The sequence below is a fragment of the Triturus cristatus genome, chromosome 9, assembly GCF_964204655.1.
Source record: "Triturus cristatus chromosome 9, aTriCri1.1, whole genome shotgun sequence".
In the NCBI taxonomy this organism is placed as follows: Eukaryota; Metazoa; Chordata; class Amphibia; order Caudata; family Salamandridae; genus Triturus; species Triturus cristatus.
The window spans coordinates 1,037,768,412-1,037,787,336 of NC_140592.1; the positions used below are offsets into that span (position 1 = coordinate 1,037,768,412).

At 45.0% G+C, this 18,925-nt stretch overlaps 1 protein-coding gene across 2 annotated transcripts in view; it reads left to right on the forward strand.

The window, feature by feature from the left end:
- The window catches only part of STYX (serine/threonine/tyrosine interacting protein), a 323,362-nt gene that overhangs the window by 62,670 nt on the left and 241,767 nt on the right, over window positions 1–18,925 (forward strand). The window contains exon 2 of one of the 2 annotated variants that reach the window (XM_085626838.1): window positions 14,853–14,885. The exons of the other annotated variant lie outside the window; for it this stretch is intronic. Within the exon in view, the coding sequence (XP_085482964.1) occupies window positions 14,853–14,885 (33 nt within the window). The remainder of the gene's footprint in view (window positions 1–14,852; window positions 14,886–18,925) is intronic. 2 annotated transcript variants of the gene reach the window in all.

Here is an 18,925-nt window from a genome sequence, read left to right on the forward strand (position 1 = left end):
CAGCTGGTGAAGTGATTCTCTCTCGCCATAAGACACCCCGGCTCTTGAGGCCTGAGATCACCGAAAGCGGCTTGGCAGCTGTACGCGGGGCCAGAGAGTGAGTCACACAGCTGCACCCTCACAGCACAGAGACGAAGCAGCACAGAACCCCTAGAACAAGCCTGTAAGTGCTCGCCAGGCAGCTGCGGTTGTGACGTTTACTTTTGGCTTTTTCTGCCGTCCCACTTGGACGGCCTCGTCTGCTTTCCTTCTGAAGTAAAAGGTTTCTATTCTTTATGGGGGCCATGTGTTTGGCCCCATAAAGATAAGAAACCTTTTACTTCAGAAGGAAAGCAAGCGAGGCCGTCCAAGTGGGACGGCTCAAAAAGCCAAACGAAAACGTCATGAACAGCTCTTTTTTCCAATGGCTGGCCACCGTTTAGCATAAACGGTGACGCCAGCCAATGGAAAAGAGGGGCGGGGCTTAAAGCCCTTTACAGAAAATACCACAAAACATTAAATCTCGCCAGCGAGACTGTGCATGTGCGCAGCCCACGCCAGGCGAGACCTAAAAACAGGTCAAATGGCTACTGTTGGAAGAACTTCATCAGCAAAAGCCTCTGTCATTTGCTAGACACTTACCTTTCGTGCTTGACAATTATTTTCATTTTGTGTTTGAAATATGTGCTTGACAATAATTTTTACTTGGGTTTTAAAATGTATTTCATCGTTCTTTGGAAGCAATTCAATGCTGAAACTGCTCGGCCCCATCTAGGAGGGCTTCTACTTGTTTGTTCACTTACTACCTCTTCTTCCCCTAGCACCCTCATTTACTTTATTACTCAGGTTCCTCTCATGTTGCTTTATTATATTGTACTTATACTGTGTCTGCACGTCAACGTAAGTTTTCCTCTTTGTACAGCGCTCTGATGCCCGTCTGGGTCTTGTTCGCGCTTTATAAAACTTTTCAAATAAATAAAATAATGCTCCTCTATGCCACTAACATGCAAAACAGCAGCCCGCTGCTGTACAACATGGCTAAAAGACATTGGCAAAGGCAATAGTGTTCGCATAGGTAAAGCATATGTGCACTGTATAGATTTATCAGTAAAACTGTGTCTGTGCTAATTTAGTGGTCATTTAAACAGAAAATAGATTGTTTATATATGCCAGTGCGCTACCACACCAAGCTTTAGTAATATATTTTCAACAGTGTGCTCCAGAGTATACCACCAGCTACTTATTACATCCACACCACTCTCCTGCTGAATACATTTGCTACACTTGTTTTTTTGTGTGACACATGGGTTTTTCACAGTCCCTAGACTTTGGGGTTGTAACATTAATGGCAGCACCCCCATTCTGAACATTTTCCAGCACTGCTGTTGAATGCTATTTGTGACGTCATTCACGCTTGAGCTCTTGTTGGCACACTTTTCAAATATCCCGTTTCAACGCACGTCTTAAAGGAAGCATCTAATGTAATGTAAATAGCATGAGCTCCACTATCTGGAACACTCTTCTCAGCTTTTGCTTCAGTATTGAGTGCGAACACACAAGTGCTGAAAAAGACTAGTCTTCATCAATGTAAGATATATACAGATTGCTGTATTACTTACAGTGCTCGAAATGGAAAAACAGACATGCAGGTACTCTGTACCAGAGTACCTGCTTGTTTCTAAGAAGTGCCGGTACTCTACAGTTGTAAAGTATTGCATTTCTCTTGAAGTGGCAGTACTCTCCCGCTCAAAATAAAAAAAGTGCCGGTACTCAGTACCGGCCCATTTAATGCACTTATTATTTATAATTCACCTCCCAACGAACATTATAACGAATTTCAATGAGATCCACAGAAAACGGTGCAGGGACACACTTAAAAGAGTTTTCGTAGTTATCTACAACTGCACAGTGATCTAAAGCAGGGTTCTTCAAAGTCTGTCCTACAGGGCTGGATCCATGCCAGATTTTTAGCATATCCCATTTAGATAAATGTACTTTAGTTAAAAATCTGGCATGGATCTGGCCCTCCAGGACAGACTTTGGAGAACCTTGATATCAAGCAATAAAAGAAGTGTGCGCAGAGGCATTACAAACTGTATTTAAGAAGTTTGAAAAATTGCTCAAACTTGGCTAAAGGGGATGAATATCCGTGAAGACAAAAACTGTTCTGTATAACCAGACCTGCATCACTAACTATCACCAACCATAAGCGTTCTGGAATGTGTTTTGTTTGCTATCTGCATGGGCCTTGAGACTTACTGGGATATCATTCACCGGATAGACCCTTTAAAGATATTAGCAATGAAAAAAATACTCTTTCAGTGTTCAGCACCGCCAGACCTCACCTTCCAGCTTGCTGTCACAGACTCTGCAATGTGAGATGCACCCAGGTAGGAGGAGGTGTCATAATTTCAAAGTCCAGAATGCTCGGGCTGCCACATCCCCAGATGACGTGCCAGGAGGTAAAAGGAGTGCAGTAGGGAAGCTGGTCCCAGTAGAACAATTCAAAACAACTCTCACACTTAAAACCAATAAGCATTAATACGCTAGTATCCCATAATTCACTGGACAATGTTATTTAACCACATTGAACAGAGGCTCCTATATCAACACAAAATACACTTTTGTACCAAACAAGTGCCCCACGTAAAACGTAGGGAGAAAGGAAAAGGTAGTGTGCATCAAGTGAGGGTTGAAGGAGTGAAAAATTGAAGTAGTGACACTAAATGCATCACACCATTATTTACAGTGAAACCGTCTTTTATCAGCCTCACAGTTAACAGATAGCGAATACATAGCCATTGTTTCTACAAGCACAGGAAAAAATTACTGTTGACCAAACTGTTATAGAAGGGAAACCATGTTGATGTTTCGACCCCAAAAATTGAAGTAGGCTGCTTGGGTCCTTACGACAGGGTCTTCCTCAGGACTGGGTGTGGAGCACCATGCGCCACCCAAGACTGGATGTTGGAAGGATTGTAGGCGGGCCCATTGGCTCCGAAGTGAGAGCGCGGAGATATGGCACTAGGCATAAATCTTGAGAGTTCCACAATGCTGGAAAACACCTCTCGATGCAGTGAGATTACATATTTAGTATTTAAATAGGGTTGGGCCCGGATGAACTTCAAGGTTCCGAAAGTAGCTGAAACGGAGTGACACAATCACCTTTTACATATGGCCCCACGGGTGCCCTCAATCTTCTGCCATGAAAGTGCATCCATGTGAGTGAGGGCAGACTTTTCTCACTGAGCACTTGACAAGCGCCCAATTGTCTCACTGTGGGATGAAGCAGCTCTCTCCCTTAGCGACTGTATAAAAAAATGATACTCAGCCGCCTTAGATGGCTGCCTCCTTGTATACATGTAGAAGTTCACTGGTGACCGCACACAGATTACTCTTTTTGCCCCCAATAGACAACCTCGCCCTCCTAATGTCCCACCCCACCTGTAAGGCAGATAATCGCCTAGAGCGTACTTATTATACATGAATACTATGAGACAACCTCATCCATGTTCACTACACATTGGGACCAGGCCAATCACAGAACCTGTTGCTTCTGTCGCTTTCACTTTGTCGATTAGTCTATTCTCATATCCATCACATGGATAACTGATGTGACCTTAGGCCGACCTGTGTTGCTGCTTATTCTATCTGCACCATTGATTATGATTTACCGCACCTAGTTTTATCACTACTGTTTGGGAATGTCTCTCCGTCTTAATTCTGTTATGTGCGATACGATATGTTGGAGTATCTAATGCAAGCCAAGAAAAACATAAAATGTGTTTAAACGAAAATGTGGGGTAGGCCGGTACTCCATAGTGCAGAGTGGGCAGGTAGGTAGGTCCAAGTTAGTCCCCACAGCAGCGGATGAATTCAAGCGGTAAAGACAGAGGCTACTAAGGGATTTATACAGCAGACCAGCGTCTACAAACTCACGGACCCTCGACCCTCTGGCCGAACAACCATAACCTGTACAACTAGTCTTCTATTGGTAAGTAATGTAGGACAGTGTTCATAAACACGTCCACAATGTGCACCGAGGAGGTAGGAACACAAGCCAGGCCTGGCCCTTGCAGCACTGCAGTCCATTCGCAGTCACTGCTGACAGCTCACGATTTTCGCCTCATGATTAGATATCTGAAACAATCGGCCCTCTGCAACAATTCTGCTTTCACAGTGATTCCCACAGTGCTTTAGTTTTACAGGAGTACTGGCTTTGTGACTTACACCTAGAGACTGAGCACACAGTGTGACAGACTTCCCTCTGTCTCTTCTCACAAATAACCAGCTCAGTTTGCAGCAGAATGTATAATTTATGTGGCCCGTAATTCACTTCTCTCTGTGGTGAGTAAGCCCCCGGCTCGGCTAGCTCTTTGCTCTTTCCCTTGTCCACACCCTTACTGTGTTTTACAGGTAACGAGCACTTACCGCTTCACTACTTATCTGATATCTGGTGGCAGAGTACGCCTTACACCCGGGAATTAAATGTATTCCAAACCATGCATCTCTTTTAATTCTTACTATATCTCTCCTTATTGTTTTCACCCGTGGTGGAGGTTACTTGTTTTACATGTTAAAAGAGAAGACTCCAAAAATGCAATAAACCTAATGAAAAGAACATTGACTTGGGACGTTTCATCCCCTTGCATCCTTTCAGACAAAATCGTACATGATGCCCATTTGGTTCTTTTATCCTCCACCCCCAATAAAGAGCAGATGGTCCCTGTTCCATGCTCATGTTTAACCCCATTATGTACATGTTATATTTCCTCATAGAGTTTGACTACAGGTGGTCACTCCCAAACATCTCGCTAGTTTGAGTGATTTAGTAAATGAGACTCGGTGAGTTTGTTTTGCTTTTCTTGCGCAGTGCTAGTAGGCGCAAGGGTTTGAATTGGACTTCGGTCATGGTGAAAGCGGTTTCCTGCGGATGATATTTTGTGAACATTGTTCCATGTTGAATGTTTGGTCCGAATTTGGACGCTGTGCTACCAATCCACACCATATTGGGTATAGCAAGCATCACGGTGGCTCATAATAGTGGTATAATATGGGAGCAAACAGTTAGGGGATGGTGATTCTCTGCTTATGGATACATATTGAGGGCGCAGTGAGGCTATCTATAAGTTACTGTCCCCCCCCCCCCCCCCCTCCTCCCCCACGTCTGTTTTTTTTTTTTCTCCACAGGTGACCAAGTGTGGGTTATTTAGGGTAATCCTCTGCACCTAAGCCAGGTAGAGAGGTTCATATGTTTGGGGATCCATAGGGGCCTGATGAATGCCGAAGTGACCCAACACTGTGGGGACATATCAGATGGCAGAAACATGGTGACACCTTGGCAGTAAGGAGGGGTGAAGGAAATCTTAATCTTCTCCTATCCCCACCATCCTTCACGTGCTTAACCTAGCCAGATGGACCAGGAATACATTTTCGAGTGGGCACACATCAGAGCTAGTTTTAACTTTCACTGCACTTTTCTTCAGTGATCCCAGTTTTTAGGTCTCACCTTGCTATCGCGTAAACGATCGCAAAGCGAGACTATTGTAAGGGGCTCCCAAAAGTGCTCCGAAACGCGGATTGCATGGCGAGCACGCGCACAATCGCGCGCATCGTGCCGCCATGCAATCCGTTTGGCATCGCACTTCAAAGGGTCTTGTCTTGTTGTTTTTGTTTGTATTCTTCCACAGCGAAAGGTAACATTTGCATCTCTCATGCCTCCCACTTTCCTTTAATTTCTCTTGTTTCTTGGGTGTCTGTGCAGAGCTTGTAAAACGCGGAAGGCTTTCTGTCTGCATATCAGAGACGACATATGTGAAGTGCTCCACTTGCATCTCTCATGCTGATGGTATGCAGTGAACGCTTCAGAAAGAATAAACCTAAAGTAAACGCGTTTCGTGCACCTAACCTGAAGTGCCACTGCCCCCAACCCCCTCAGAACCGTGACAGTATTATTTTAGGTATATACAGAGTGTTTGGCTTGTAAACGGTATACTTGTACGTTTATTTCGTTTTTGCGTGAAGGCATATATTTTCTTGGGACTACGGCCATTTTTAAAACAAATACGGGTTAACATCCTTTATTTTCTTCAGTTTTTTAAGATAATGGTGCGTCTTCTGGTTAACGGGTGGTTCCCTGCCAGATGCAGCATTTCTCCCTGCGAACCTTCTTTCTCCAGTTACATTTTGACAACCATCAGCATAGATTGTCCCTTAAGCAGTTCCCCAACTTGATCAACCGTCGTATAGCTTGCTGTTTTTGTGTTTTTCTCCCTCTGCAGTCACCTGGTGCGTTGTCTTGCACAGGACGGCACATGAATCCCTTAAGTAGGCTCGAGAAAAGCAGCACTTCGGAGTCCGGCTTCGTTACATGCGACTCTCCTTTCCATCGAGCAATGAACAACAAAAATCTTTCAGTGAGTTGATAAATACCACGAAACGTGGTATGTTTTGATAGGCTTGGATTATGGAGGTTTAGACGTTTTTTGATCCACTAGTCCTAATTAATTATCGACATTTTGACCCCTCCATCAATTAATGCGGTACTAAGATAGCAAGAGCACACTTTAAGCCGAATTCAAATGAAAACAAGCATTGGCATAGCCAATAGGTCTCGCCTTTTGGACTTTATAAGTGTTTAACCATGCAACAGCTCATGTTCTTGCACCAAGGATATTGTGCTGCATAACTAAATACTTATAAGTTCCTAAAAGCGAGACCTATTGGCTATGCCAATGCTTGTTATGTGTATTGTTTTCACCTCCCTTTTGCGCCACCCCAGGCGTTGGTCTGCACAGGGCTGTATTGAAGCAAGCCCAATGATGAAGCAAGTCACAATTTTGAGGGCAGACTTTTCTCACTGAGCATGTGCCACCTTTGTTAAAACATTTCCCTACTCCTGTGTGTGTGTTGTGGGTATCAATAGGGGAGGTCGGAGTAGGGAAATTTTCGCCTCTTCCCCCTTCTGGTTGTGTGAGAGGTTTATAGAGCCCCATGAGGCAGCATTCGAGTTAGTTCAAGTCAGGTAGTACAGACTGTGTCCCAAAAGGTATAAGCGGTGGGGCAGTCCAAGAACCTGTGTCTTGAGTCACTTGAAAAAGAACATTGTGGGAAGGACGAGGTGGCTGATGTGTAGATCTTGCTGAGCCACTCTGGTTTTAGCTATGCGCCGTGGAGTATATTCTATTGAAACCTTGGGTTGGAGGAGATATTTTGGGGTAGGGCCTTGTTCCATTCCTTCTGCATGTAAGGGCGTCCTATGTCAACCCCCCCCCACTGGGCTATAAGTTGAGGCAAGGGGGCTGTGTGCGGTCTGGGATGGCCCTAACCAGCCAAGTGATCAATACAGGGCCATCTGAGTACAGTACCTGAGGCAGAAGGCATGTGGACAGTTCTGTGTTGGTAATGCCCTAAATGTGTTCTATTTGTGCAGTGAGGTGTCTTTGGGTAAAAAAACTGGCCCTGACCAGTGTCTGACCACCCAGCCATGAACTGACAGTAACCTTATTATTACTTTAGTGATAGAACTGTGATAGTTTTGTGTAGTGGTGGTAGTGACAATGCAACCACTGGGCAAGAAGTGAATCCTGGCAGGGCCTACCAGTAGGAGGAATGCTAGATGAGTAAGGGGTTTACTGGTACTACCCAAGCAGGGGCTGTAGCAGTTGGGTGGGACCATAGGTAAGTGGTGACTCCAGTGAGTAAATGGGCCCCTTAGGAGGCCAGGCAACGTAGGTGCCATGTATTGTGAATCATAAGTATTGCAGCATACAGTGAGTTGCGGTTCCAGTTGTTGCAGAGTCTTGTCTCAAATTATGTTGTCGTCAGTTTGGGGTGTGATAGATGCCAGTATCACCGAGGAGGATCGAAATTGCGAGCTTTGTGAGCCTTTATCTGAGGCAGAGCCATGCGAGTCATCAGTTGCTGGGGCATGATCTTGGTCACAGAGATCAGACGCAGGGGATATAGCAGCTGTTCTCTCCAACCGTGATTTGTGTGGTGAGGGTGCGTTGGCAGTAGGCCCACCGGAGGAGGGCCCGCCCTGGACGCAGGTCCCCAGAGAGGCTGACAGATATCCAGTGTAACAGCATCATCTGGTACAGGTTGGTACTGCTCCATCCAGTCCCAAGCATCAGTTGATTCTGTGAAGAAGTGTTTACCCTGGTTGGCAGTGAACAGTAGGGAGTATTGAAATCGGTCTCTCTCAGCTCGTGATTGACATCCAGGAATGTGGTGCGGTGGTGCTGTACTGCAGTTGTGTAGTTTAGGAAGATCATGATATGGGCATTGTTATGACAGTTGGCTTACTTGTCTGGCAATGCACACAGTTTCACATCCTTGTCTTTGAAGTTGAGAATCTTGCAACTATCGGTCAGGAGAGGGCTCTTGGTGGGGGCCGTCGGGCAGGCACCTAGTGAGCCCATTCAGTAGCAAAGAAAGGGTAGAAGCCTGTAGGCAGTAGAAGTAGTGAGCCAGTCCTCCATGAATGATGTAGGGTTTATGCCCTCTGTACCCTCAGCGAGGCCAATACTGCGGATGTTGTTCTGTCAGAATTGTCCCTCCCCATCTTCCACTTTGCCCTCAAAGAAGCAAATTGGGTCTGTAGTGTCTTGCATCTGCTTGGCGATATCCGTAATCTGCCGTTTGGTGTATTGTGCATTTCCATCTGAGGCAATCGCTCAAAGCGCGTCAGACCAGTGTGGCGTGCTGAAAGCTAGGTTGAGTGCCCTCCTGCACTATGGGGTTAGGGAGAGAAGTACCCACTTTGCCCCCAGCCGTAAAAGGAGAGTGGAACCGTGGCCGAGGAGGCATGAGTACCCTCTCTGCAGGCAGACGATATACCGACTCTAATCTGCCCAGGAGGGGCCCATGTTTGCTGTTCTGCTGCTAGGGTGTATGGCATATGTGAGGAAAGAGTTGGTAGGACAGTTCAGTTGTGGCCAACTTCTTCAGGTCCTGCAAGTAGGTAGGGGAGTAGCTGCCATTCTCCACGCCTTAATCCGCAGGGGCCCAAGACTGCAACGCAACTCCTCAGCGCTTATCAGGAAGGCAGTCGGGGGAGATCAGTGTAATCAGCGGGCCCGTCTGTGTCGCTGATCACGACGCGCCAAAGCGGGTGCCAGATCACCGCAGTCCTGGGCTTAGCTCACCTGCGGCAGGCAACAGCCACACAGAGGAGTGATCTTTCACAGCAAGGCTACGGCAGAAATCACGGGCGCTCGCACCCGACCCAAAGGTATATTCATGGGTGGTGGGTGCAGTCCCTTCGACGTGGTGCAGGTGGCAGTTCGGCCCTATGCAGTAAATGCCATCTTGCGGAACCAAGCTATGCCGCCCAGTGGCCGACCCCAGCTAACTAGATTTTTATGTAGAACTTAGCAGAAAATTGCACACAAGGTTCTTCAACTGTAAATTAATGAGTGAAGGAAAAGGAAAAAAAAGTGCAGGTCCGGCAAGTTTTTTTTTAATTATTATTTATTTATTTATTTATTTATATATTTATTTATTTTTTCCGGAGCCCGCTTTAGGCCCTGCCCAATGGCTTCTTCTAGGTTCTTTTTTTTTTTTTTTATCCCCTCTTCCTCCCTTTATCGAGGTTTTCCACAATTTCTGCTTCTCCTTCTCTCTGTTTTCTGCCTTGTTCTCTCTTGCTCTGGATAACATTTCTGGGGCCCACTACCGCCATAAACTAAGTACTGCACATATTCAACATAGCACAGATGTTATCCAGTTGAATATTTGTCATGCTTACAACATAACTGCCCACCAAGCACATCACACACAGCACTAGTAAACAGCCAATATTTTGACAGAACTCTGAGCACAAAACGGAATGATATTAGATGAACTAGTATCAGACAGCACTTGCTTCCATCACCTACTTCCCACATATTTCCATGTGCCGTACTTGGGAGAACTGCACCTAATGAGAAAATGTGTAAGATATGTGTTACAGCCTTCCGGCCTCATCGAACAGAAACCACAACTTATTAAAATGGATTTACTCACCCTACTGATCACACAGACCCACAAAACTAATATGTCTCCAATGGGAGCGTTTATAAAGTCCTGCCCCAGACTACAGAAATTCGCAAGAATGCCCTACTACTGTCAGATAGTGCATTAATTAACAATACCAAAACAGCACTTCTGATTCGTATTTTTGTATTTGTTAACCTCTTCAGTGCCCATGACGAGCTGGACTCGTCATGGGCCGCGGTAGCGCTGTGCCCATGACGAGTCCAGCTCGTCATAGACCCCGCCCGCTAATGCAACGGCCGGCACAGGGCGGGGAAAGGGGTGGGCACTGAAGGGGTTAATGATTGCCAGCCAGGAGAGAAGACTCGTGGGTTAATGCGCCTGCTGCTGCATAGATTTGTGTTTGTCTGCAGGGCAGACTCCTTTGAGGCCTCTGACTGACATCGGGTCCTGTAACATATGCTCCACAGGTTTCAATGTGACTACTGTTGGGTTGAGCGTTCTTAGACAGTAGATAGAGGTTGGATATTTACTCCTTGTTTTCCTGCCTACTTGTTTAATTCATACATTATTGATGTGGTTGGTGTGCCACACCTCCATCATATTAAGTCGCAGTCTGTTACCTGCAAGTGTACATCTCCATCGCATCTTGTGACTAATTGTTCAGTTGGCTTAGTGGGTTCCTTCATTTTGTCTGGGTTGGATCCAACAAATGTTCTGCTTTTCTGAGGCCCCAGAATTGAGCTTTTTAGAGGAGCTTGCTCCTCAATAATGTGCGCCCTCTCTAGATCCCAATCTGATCAGCTCTCTCACAGCCAACACCTGTGGAGAATGGTCTCTGCACCTAACTGCCACCCTCAGACATTTGTCATCTCAGGTATGCACATTGCTCAGTTGATTAGGGTAATGCGACGCAGTGCTTTTCTCGTAGCTCCTCACCGTTGTGGGACTGGGCTGTAGGCACTATTCTGACATTTAATTTTTAATGTCTAGATCGCACTTGAGGGCTCCTCCTACTGTATGCAATGTGATTCTTAATGGGCTAGCACATGTGCTGCTTTTTTTTTTAGGTCTCGCCTAGCGAAAGCAGCGCATGCGCTGCTCTCCCTATTGCAAGTACCTTTTGGAATCAATTCAGTGGAGGGCTTGTATGCACGCGTCTGCATGGACAAACATGGCTGCTCTTGCCATGTGTCCATAGCAAACAGCATGCGTGTGTCCGTAGTCCGAAGGGACTGTGGACAGCCCGACGCCATTTTGCATTGCCATAGCAACGAAAATGCAGTGTCAGCCTCTGCTTTTAATTAGCGTCGCTTTCGCTATCTATTTCACTTTCGCGCCGCTTCTTTTATTGTTGCTTCCACTCCGAGAATTTTCCCTTCCATGCGAATTGTCTACAGAGCAACAGCTGTGATTCACGTTCGTCCTTTCAGCGTTTAACGTCGAGGACAGTTTGTAAACAATGGGCTCCGGGGAAACCAGAAAGCGGGGGAGGGGGGGGCGACTGCCCGACGGTGACTGCTTCGATTGACCAAAACATTTTACTGGTCCCACCTCCTGACAGTTGCAACTAACAAGACCAATTGTAGGCCGGCCGATCGTGTGGGGTTCCTGCCTGTTAGCGCTGATTGGTTGAGCTGCGTGGACGTCACTGCTGGTCGAGAGCCCCCGTCCATCTCAGCTGAGAGCTGTCCTCACGCGCCGCTCCCTGCAGCTTGATTGTTTCTGTTTCGTGCCTCGGGAGGCTGCTTTTTCTTGTTGTATCTCGTGCGATGGGCTCGGCGGTGCTGCAGGTAGACTGCGGAATGTGATGTCATCACCTGTTGCGCCTTATCTGTAGCGAATAGGTCATGTTTGAGGTGCTCGCACACAGGTGCACAATTCACAGTTTCTGTCAACGATTGTGCAGATACTATGTCATTTGTGGACAAAATAAAAAATCTTGTTTTTACAGTGGTGCGCATTTTGCTCCGACGCAGCTTCCAGCTTCGTTAGCAGGGTGCGCAAATAGACAGAGGCGTCCAATTGTGACGACTATTCAAACAGGGTAGTTGTGATAACCTGCCAGTGCGGCTAGATGGATACAGGGACCGCAGTCCCAGTCCACCTTTCTTAGGTAGACTTTCAGCCGTGGTTTGTTGAATGCCAGAGCTCCAGAGGGAACTTTTCCTTGTCTGAGCCCCGTCTTTGAAGCTACAAGACCAATGCCGCCTGCATTGTCAAAGCTGATTTGAATGTGCTGGGTTCTGCACGTTTCTTTATTGTGGAAAAATACGGTGCGGCACTCGTGCGAATCAACCCCGGCATGGCCCGTACCTCTTCCCGTCAGATGAAAAGAGCCGCACAGCCAGAACATGGTTACAAAATGGATTACTTGAAAGCGCCCAATTCAGTAATAGGCGGCACTTCGCAGAAGCTTTGTAATATTCTTAAGGCGGCATCCACGAGATGAAAGGAAAACTTCACGCTTTTCTTTGTATACGGTTTTTGTTTATTTTTTTCACAAGGCATTGCTAGGGGTAAAGAATTCAACCTAACGCCAGATACAATGCTAGCGTTATAGGTTTATTGGGATTTCCCATTGATCTCCATGACTCATTCAGCCCCCCAGCCCCCCCCCCCCTCCCTCCCCCCCCCAAAATGGAAGAATGCTAATGAAAGGTTTAAATGTTTGTAGCCAGTCATTCACCAGAACCAAATTCGCAACATATGAATACTGTCTGAAATAGTGGTGCACCATGTACCCCACAAAGCACAAAAAACACTCGGAGAGCTAATGATGAGGGAGGAGGATATGGCCCGACCGAAATGGAAACCAGTCATTCCTGGTAAAAACAAGCATTGAAAATGCAATAGGTCTCGCCTTTGAGTAGGTTAAAGTCGTGTGGTTTGCTAATGGTATTGTATAGCAAAGCAAATGGCTTTAACTTAATAAAAGGCGAGACCTATTGCATTTTTAATGCTTGTTATTTATTGCAGTGTTTTTTGCAGATGTACTTACAGCAATGAGCTAGCACGTGTCCTGCTTTTTTATTGCAGTGTTTTTTGGCACTTGTGCTTACAGCAATGTTTCCCAAACTGTGGGTCACGAGGCGATTTTGCTTGGGTCGGGAAAGTCCTAGCAATAAATAAAGATGCCTTCAATTCTGTATTTACCATGTCATGTTTGCTGCGCTTCAAAGATGGAAGTCAAATATCAGGATATCTGACAAATTGCTGACCATTTGTTTTTTTTTAACACGGGGACTGGTTTTAGCAAACGCTTCTTACTTTGCCTTCAGAAAAAGAAAAGTGTGATAGGAAAGGGTGTAGGATGTTTTTTACGTAACACACAGCAAAATGTAATACCTGTAAATGAACTGCCGCATTCTGCAGTTAGGATAGCTACTAATCCTTTTTCGTATTTCTGATTGTGATGGAAACAAAGATTTTAATAGGATCACAACAAATCAAGCACTGCACTTGGTGACGCACAAATAATAAATATTCACAACAGAAACCCTGAGCTGACCCGAGACCACAGCGTATTTCCTTTGAGTGTCGGACCATATCATCCTTTATGAATGGAAAGTTGTATCTAAATAGGATTACCCCCCCCCCCCCTCCCCCCCTCCCTCCCCCCCCCTCACAAAACCAGCATGTTCCCCCAGGGAGAAAACGTATCGAGCCCAAAAAGGAACCTTTGTGGAGAAGTACATCAGCCTTGCCTTCAAGTCGCCATCTTGAGCATGCCACAAGATTTATTGATTTAGGAAATCACACTTCTGCCCCCTGGATTAGCGCCTGTGGGATCACATACACCCAAGAATACCTATGCATTTCAGTCTGTGGCCGGCCTGAACGGCACGTCCCCTCGAGAATCCATATGTCCCACTGATCTGCTTCTCTGCAAAACTAAAATTCTCACATTTTGTCGAACAGGAGGTTAAAAAGAGGCGTAAGATTTATTATTTATTTATTACCTAGGCTTCATGTTGAGCCAAGCCCGAGATGAAGCCTTCCGCCTAGGTTTACTAGCTCATCCACTGTTTCACAAACCACCATTCAGAAAAGCCCTAAAACACTTTTCTTCACTCTTGGTTATATCTCCTCTCGCATCCCACCCCACTTTTCTGAACTCCCCTCTTAATATTCATCTGAAGGCATGGAACCTTGGAGGCATAGTAGTGCTGTGCAGATACCTGATACACTCATTTGTTTGGTCGCGCATCTTCCACAAGTAATCCGACAACCAGCATCCTTGGGTCCCAGCTAATCTTGTCACCTGAGCATTTAATGCGTCCGTGGATCTGTTGCTTACCACTTTCATATTGGCACCGTATTTGGCCCCTCTATATCGATGGAGATAGTCCGTGTGATTAAGTATGTGCCACAATACATAACACTACATTGATTTTAATGTCGTTTTTTGGCACAATGATATTCATTTTTGTAAGATAGGATAACTATTTACTTTGCAAGATTTTAGTTAAATGTGCCCTATATTAGTTAACACTGATAGTATTTTCTGCAAGTAATGTACTCCCTATTACTTCGGTGGTCTCTTTTTTTTTTATTTTTTATTTTTAAAGTAAGAGTTTGCAAGATTCCACTTTGTAAGAATTAATTTGGTGGTCGAAGGTATTGTGATGCCATTTAAAGTAGTACGATCGAATGTATTAATTAGGTTTCACAACGTAGCGTTTTTAAAAACGCATATGTGGGTCTGATGCTACAATTTATTTTTTTGGGGGGATTTTTTTACAAATATGGTGGTATGTATAACCAGTCTTTATTTACTTCCTTCAAGTAGTACAGTTATGTGCCTTTTCTTGCTAATGGTAATTTCAGTTAACTGATTTATTTATTTTTTGTTATTAATTTGAGGCTTTTTTACTCTTTTTTTTTTTTTGTAGGACTGGACATATCCAATGAGGAGAGAAATGCAGGTGCGGTTCATTTTAACATTTTACTGAAGTGGAAGCTTACAGTACATCTGCACAATGTTCACTACAGTGTGTTAGTTGTTCCAACTCCCCACCCCATTACTAGACTTCATATGAAACAAGTGGTGTGTAGCGGTAATGTACATAGTTCAGGACACCAGCCCTTCTGTCCCACTTGCAAGTGTGTCTGTGCTGGCGAGTCCACAAACATATACTGTAAAACCTGTTTAAAGTATGACACGTGGAGCACATGCAAGCAGCTGTGCTTTCAGAAAGGTGTAGTCGGCATTGCAAAAAGTGGGGAAAAGAGAAGATGGAACAAAATGCAACAGAGGAAAAAGCGATACAAAATGTGGCATACTGATTGAATTTAGTCCTCGTGTACATAGGGAAGAAGCTAGGACTCTTACTAGGAGAAGAAAGTATTCTACATCTATTTTGGGACTGCAGACAACCTAAAAAAAGAGATAATCACTCTCAATATATAAATACAAATATCTAAGTTGTGGGGGCGCCCCCTTCTCTCCACAGGGCATTTACTCCCTTATTCTCCTATCCTTAGTTTTTCTCGTTCAAGCTACAAGGATTTCTTTTAGACTCCAGGATATATAGACGTTAATCTGGGACCAGTAAATTTGCTTTGAGATAACTGCCGAAACTTGGCATCAATGGCATTGGGGTAGAAAGGAAACATCTTTTTTGGGCTTTAATCATGGCATACATGTGTTAATTCCTGTGTGTGGTGATTAGTGGCATGGAATATATCAGACTGCTTCCTGGAACAATAATTTATTGTTACTATTTTTATGAGCACTCAACTCGCAATTGATTGTGTAGTCCTTAATCTATTTGTAATTGATATTCTGTTTATTTTGTGTGTTGGCATGCATCTGCAGTTAGTATATTTCCACGTTTATTTAACTGATGACTGTCGCTGTGTCCTTGGATGCCTGCGAGGTTTTGCATTGCATTGAAACATAAGCACTTCTGTAGCAATATGAGCCTCGTTCGGAAATATTGTCTGCTTCTTTTAACTCCTCCAGCACAGCTCTTGGCCCAACAATAGTTTTTTTACAGTATTGAGAGTCCCCAAAAAACGTACTGTTCGCTTTTTCCTCAATTTGTTGTTTGCCTGTATTTAGGCACAACGATCACAACTGTGAGCCACAGCTGTAAATTGAAGAGCTGTGCAACGCCAAAATGTTGTTGCATTTATATGTGCTTCTTGCTGTTTGTTTACTACTACCAGAAGCTGAAATGAGACTCCTAACAGTCACAACCCATCTATCACCACGCCCCGTTTCCATAACAACTGCCTGTAAAAGCTCAGAGATGTAATGAACATAAGTGCTAACCTAGCTCACAGTTGGTGCCAGCCCTGCAAGACCTGCTGCTGGGGAGAACACCAGTGGAATATTTCACTATCCTGCGCAGCAGGCTGAGTATGTAGACAATGATTCTTGTCTGCGACGCTGCACGTTCTGGATCTAAATGAGGCGCAGACGTTCTTTATCTTCCATGAATTATATATTACTACAACTTCTATCTATTTCATATAGTGTGCGAGGCCTTGAGCAGTGCATGTGGGGGCAAGTTAAGGTTTAGATGGCGGGGGTGTGAGTTGTGGTTTTTGTACTAATCTAGAACTGATGAATTTCAGTTGTTTTTAAGGTTTTGATGTGGAATCCTAACATCACTTTAGCTGTTGTTTTTCAGTGCATTTTTTCACATGTGAGATTTAGTGTTTGCACTGTTTAAACCATGATATTTTAAATGTGTTTGTGTTTTATCAGGGAATAATTTCAGAGTTTTAAAAATGTTATTTAAAGGAACATTAGCTATTGGTCGTGTACCCAACCCCTTGCGCTTCATCCCTGCCTCACCCGGCCTTTAGCTGTACGTGGCAGGGTTTGGCACTTGGCCAGGCCTACGGCTAGTCCCTGCATCCAACCATCCATTCACTTCTAGAGGACATGCAGCCAGCCACAGCCCTGATGAATGAATCCTTTTATAGGTCAAGACAGTTCAGCGCTTGCGCTGCTCTGCAAGGCCTGTTGTATTCAGTCTATGGGCTTCCCACACGCCCAGTGCTTCGGGGTGGTTGGTTTTTGAAATTCTTTTACTCTGATTGGTCAGTAATGTCCATCTGTCCCGCGTTTGGGTTCTTGGTTCCCTCCCACGGGACATCACAAAGTGATTATTTTAGGTGGCTATCTATTGCCTCCTCGCTCGCACCCTCTCCCATCATTGCTGCCGTCCTTCCTCTCTTGCACATCTCTCACTAGTGCACCATCTTGTTTGTTTTATCTTATTGGTGCCTCTCTTGCTCATCTCTCAGTGTCACTCTTGCTAGTCTCTCGTCGCATTAGTGTCACTCTTGCTGGTCTCTTATTGCATCGGTGCACACTCTTGTTCATCTCATCTGTGCCGCTCTCTTAAAACTCTTCCTAAAACTTTCTCATTGCATTTGTGCACACTCTTGTTTGTCTCATTTCATCAGTGCCTCTCTCTGGTCTCATTGCGTCGGTGCACGCTCTTGTTTGTCTCTCATCACATCAGCGCCACCCTTGTTCGTTGAACATTACACCTGTGCCCACTATTAGCCTCTCACCACGTCACTGTTTAGTTGACTCTTACGCTTCTCATACCAGTGCCCGCTCATGCTGGGGCTTTGTGTCATCCGGGCTGACCAACGACTGATCTTGCTCCACATCAGCATTAGTACGCTCTGCTGTCTATTTCTGGGTCACCGAGCGAGTTGCCAAAATGCTTTGAAAGGGAGTCAAACATCCATGTTAGATTCACGAAGATGATACCGCATTTTGGACGTACTGTACCACAAGTAGTGCTAAATACATGCGTATCGCATGCCAAGGACAATAAAAGACATGAAGATTGCAGCTGAACATACATTTCAATTTGATCAAAGTTGTTCACTTCAGAGGGGAGAAATGATAGCATCCAGATAGTATGTCTCAAACGGGCACACTAGAAAATAAAAAAGCAAATTCTGAATGACATGTTTCTTATGTATCCTCCTTACATTCTTGTCATATGGTACTTTACATGTAACATAGCGGGTGTGCCTCCACGCTTTACAGTGAGCACGTCTGTTATAACCAACTCCCTTTTCTAATTAGGCGCCTTTTTTGACATTATTCATGTAGTTTTTGACTAGTTTGTCTCTTTAGGATGGCGGTCCTCTATAGGTGACCAAAGGTCTATTTCTCTTGCTTCCTGATACCAGATCTGACTGAACAACATAACCAAAAATGTATTGAAATGTGGTGCAGCTGTCTCGCTTGGTTACTGTATATTCTAATTACAAACCCTACCCTTTTCTAACATATAGGGCCAAAGGGGAGTTTGGGGGTTCTGCTGTCTGTAGAATTCTCTCTGGACACCCCATTTCCATACATTTGAGACTGGCATATTTTTTCTTTTCCAAATCCATCATCAGTACTACAGTTCTACAGAGATCTGGGACATGATCTCATCCCTCACCCTGGACGTTATCTTCATCACAGAGACCTGACTGAACTCCGCCTCCGTGCCGAACATAGTCATTGCCACCCTTGAAAGCTACAAGATAACACACACAGGACCAAAACAACAAACACAAAGGTAGAATTGCCATCATCTACAAGGACACCATCTGCTGCATTACCCCCTCCAACGACTCAACCTGATAATGGAGCATCTCAACTTCAAACCGACGGAAATTGCACCATCAGAGGCACTCTCTCCTGTAGACCTCCAGGACCACGCCCCAGGTTCTGCAACACCACCCCTTACCTCATCGCCCGATCTCCATTAACTTCAAGCACTTGATCTTCTTAGGGGATCTTAACTTCCACCTCGACGACCCAAGCAACACCGACACAACCGACCTCCTGGAAAGCATGAGCAGCAATGGCCTCAAACAACTTTTCACTGACCCTCCCCACATCGCAGGACACACGCTCGATCCCATTTTCACAACCAGCGACAGTCAAATACAACCACTTCTCCCAACTCACATGGACTGACTCCTATTACAGAGT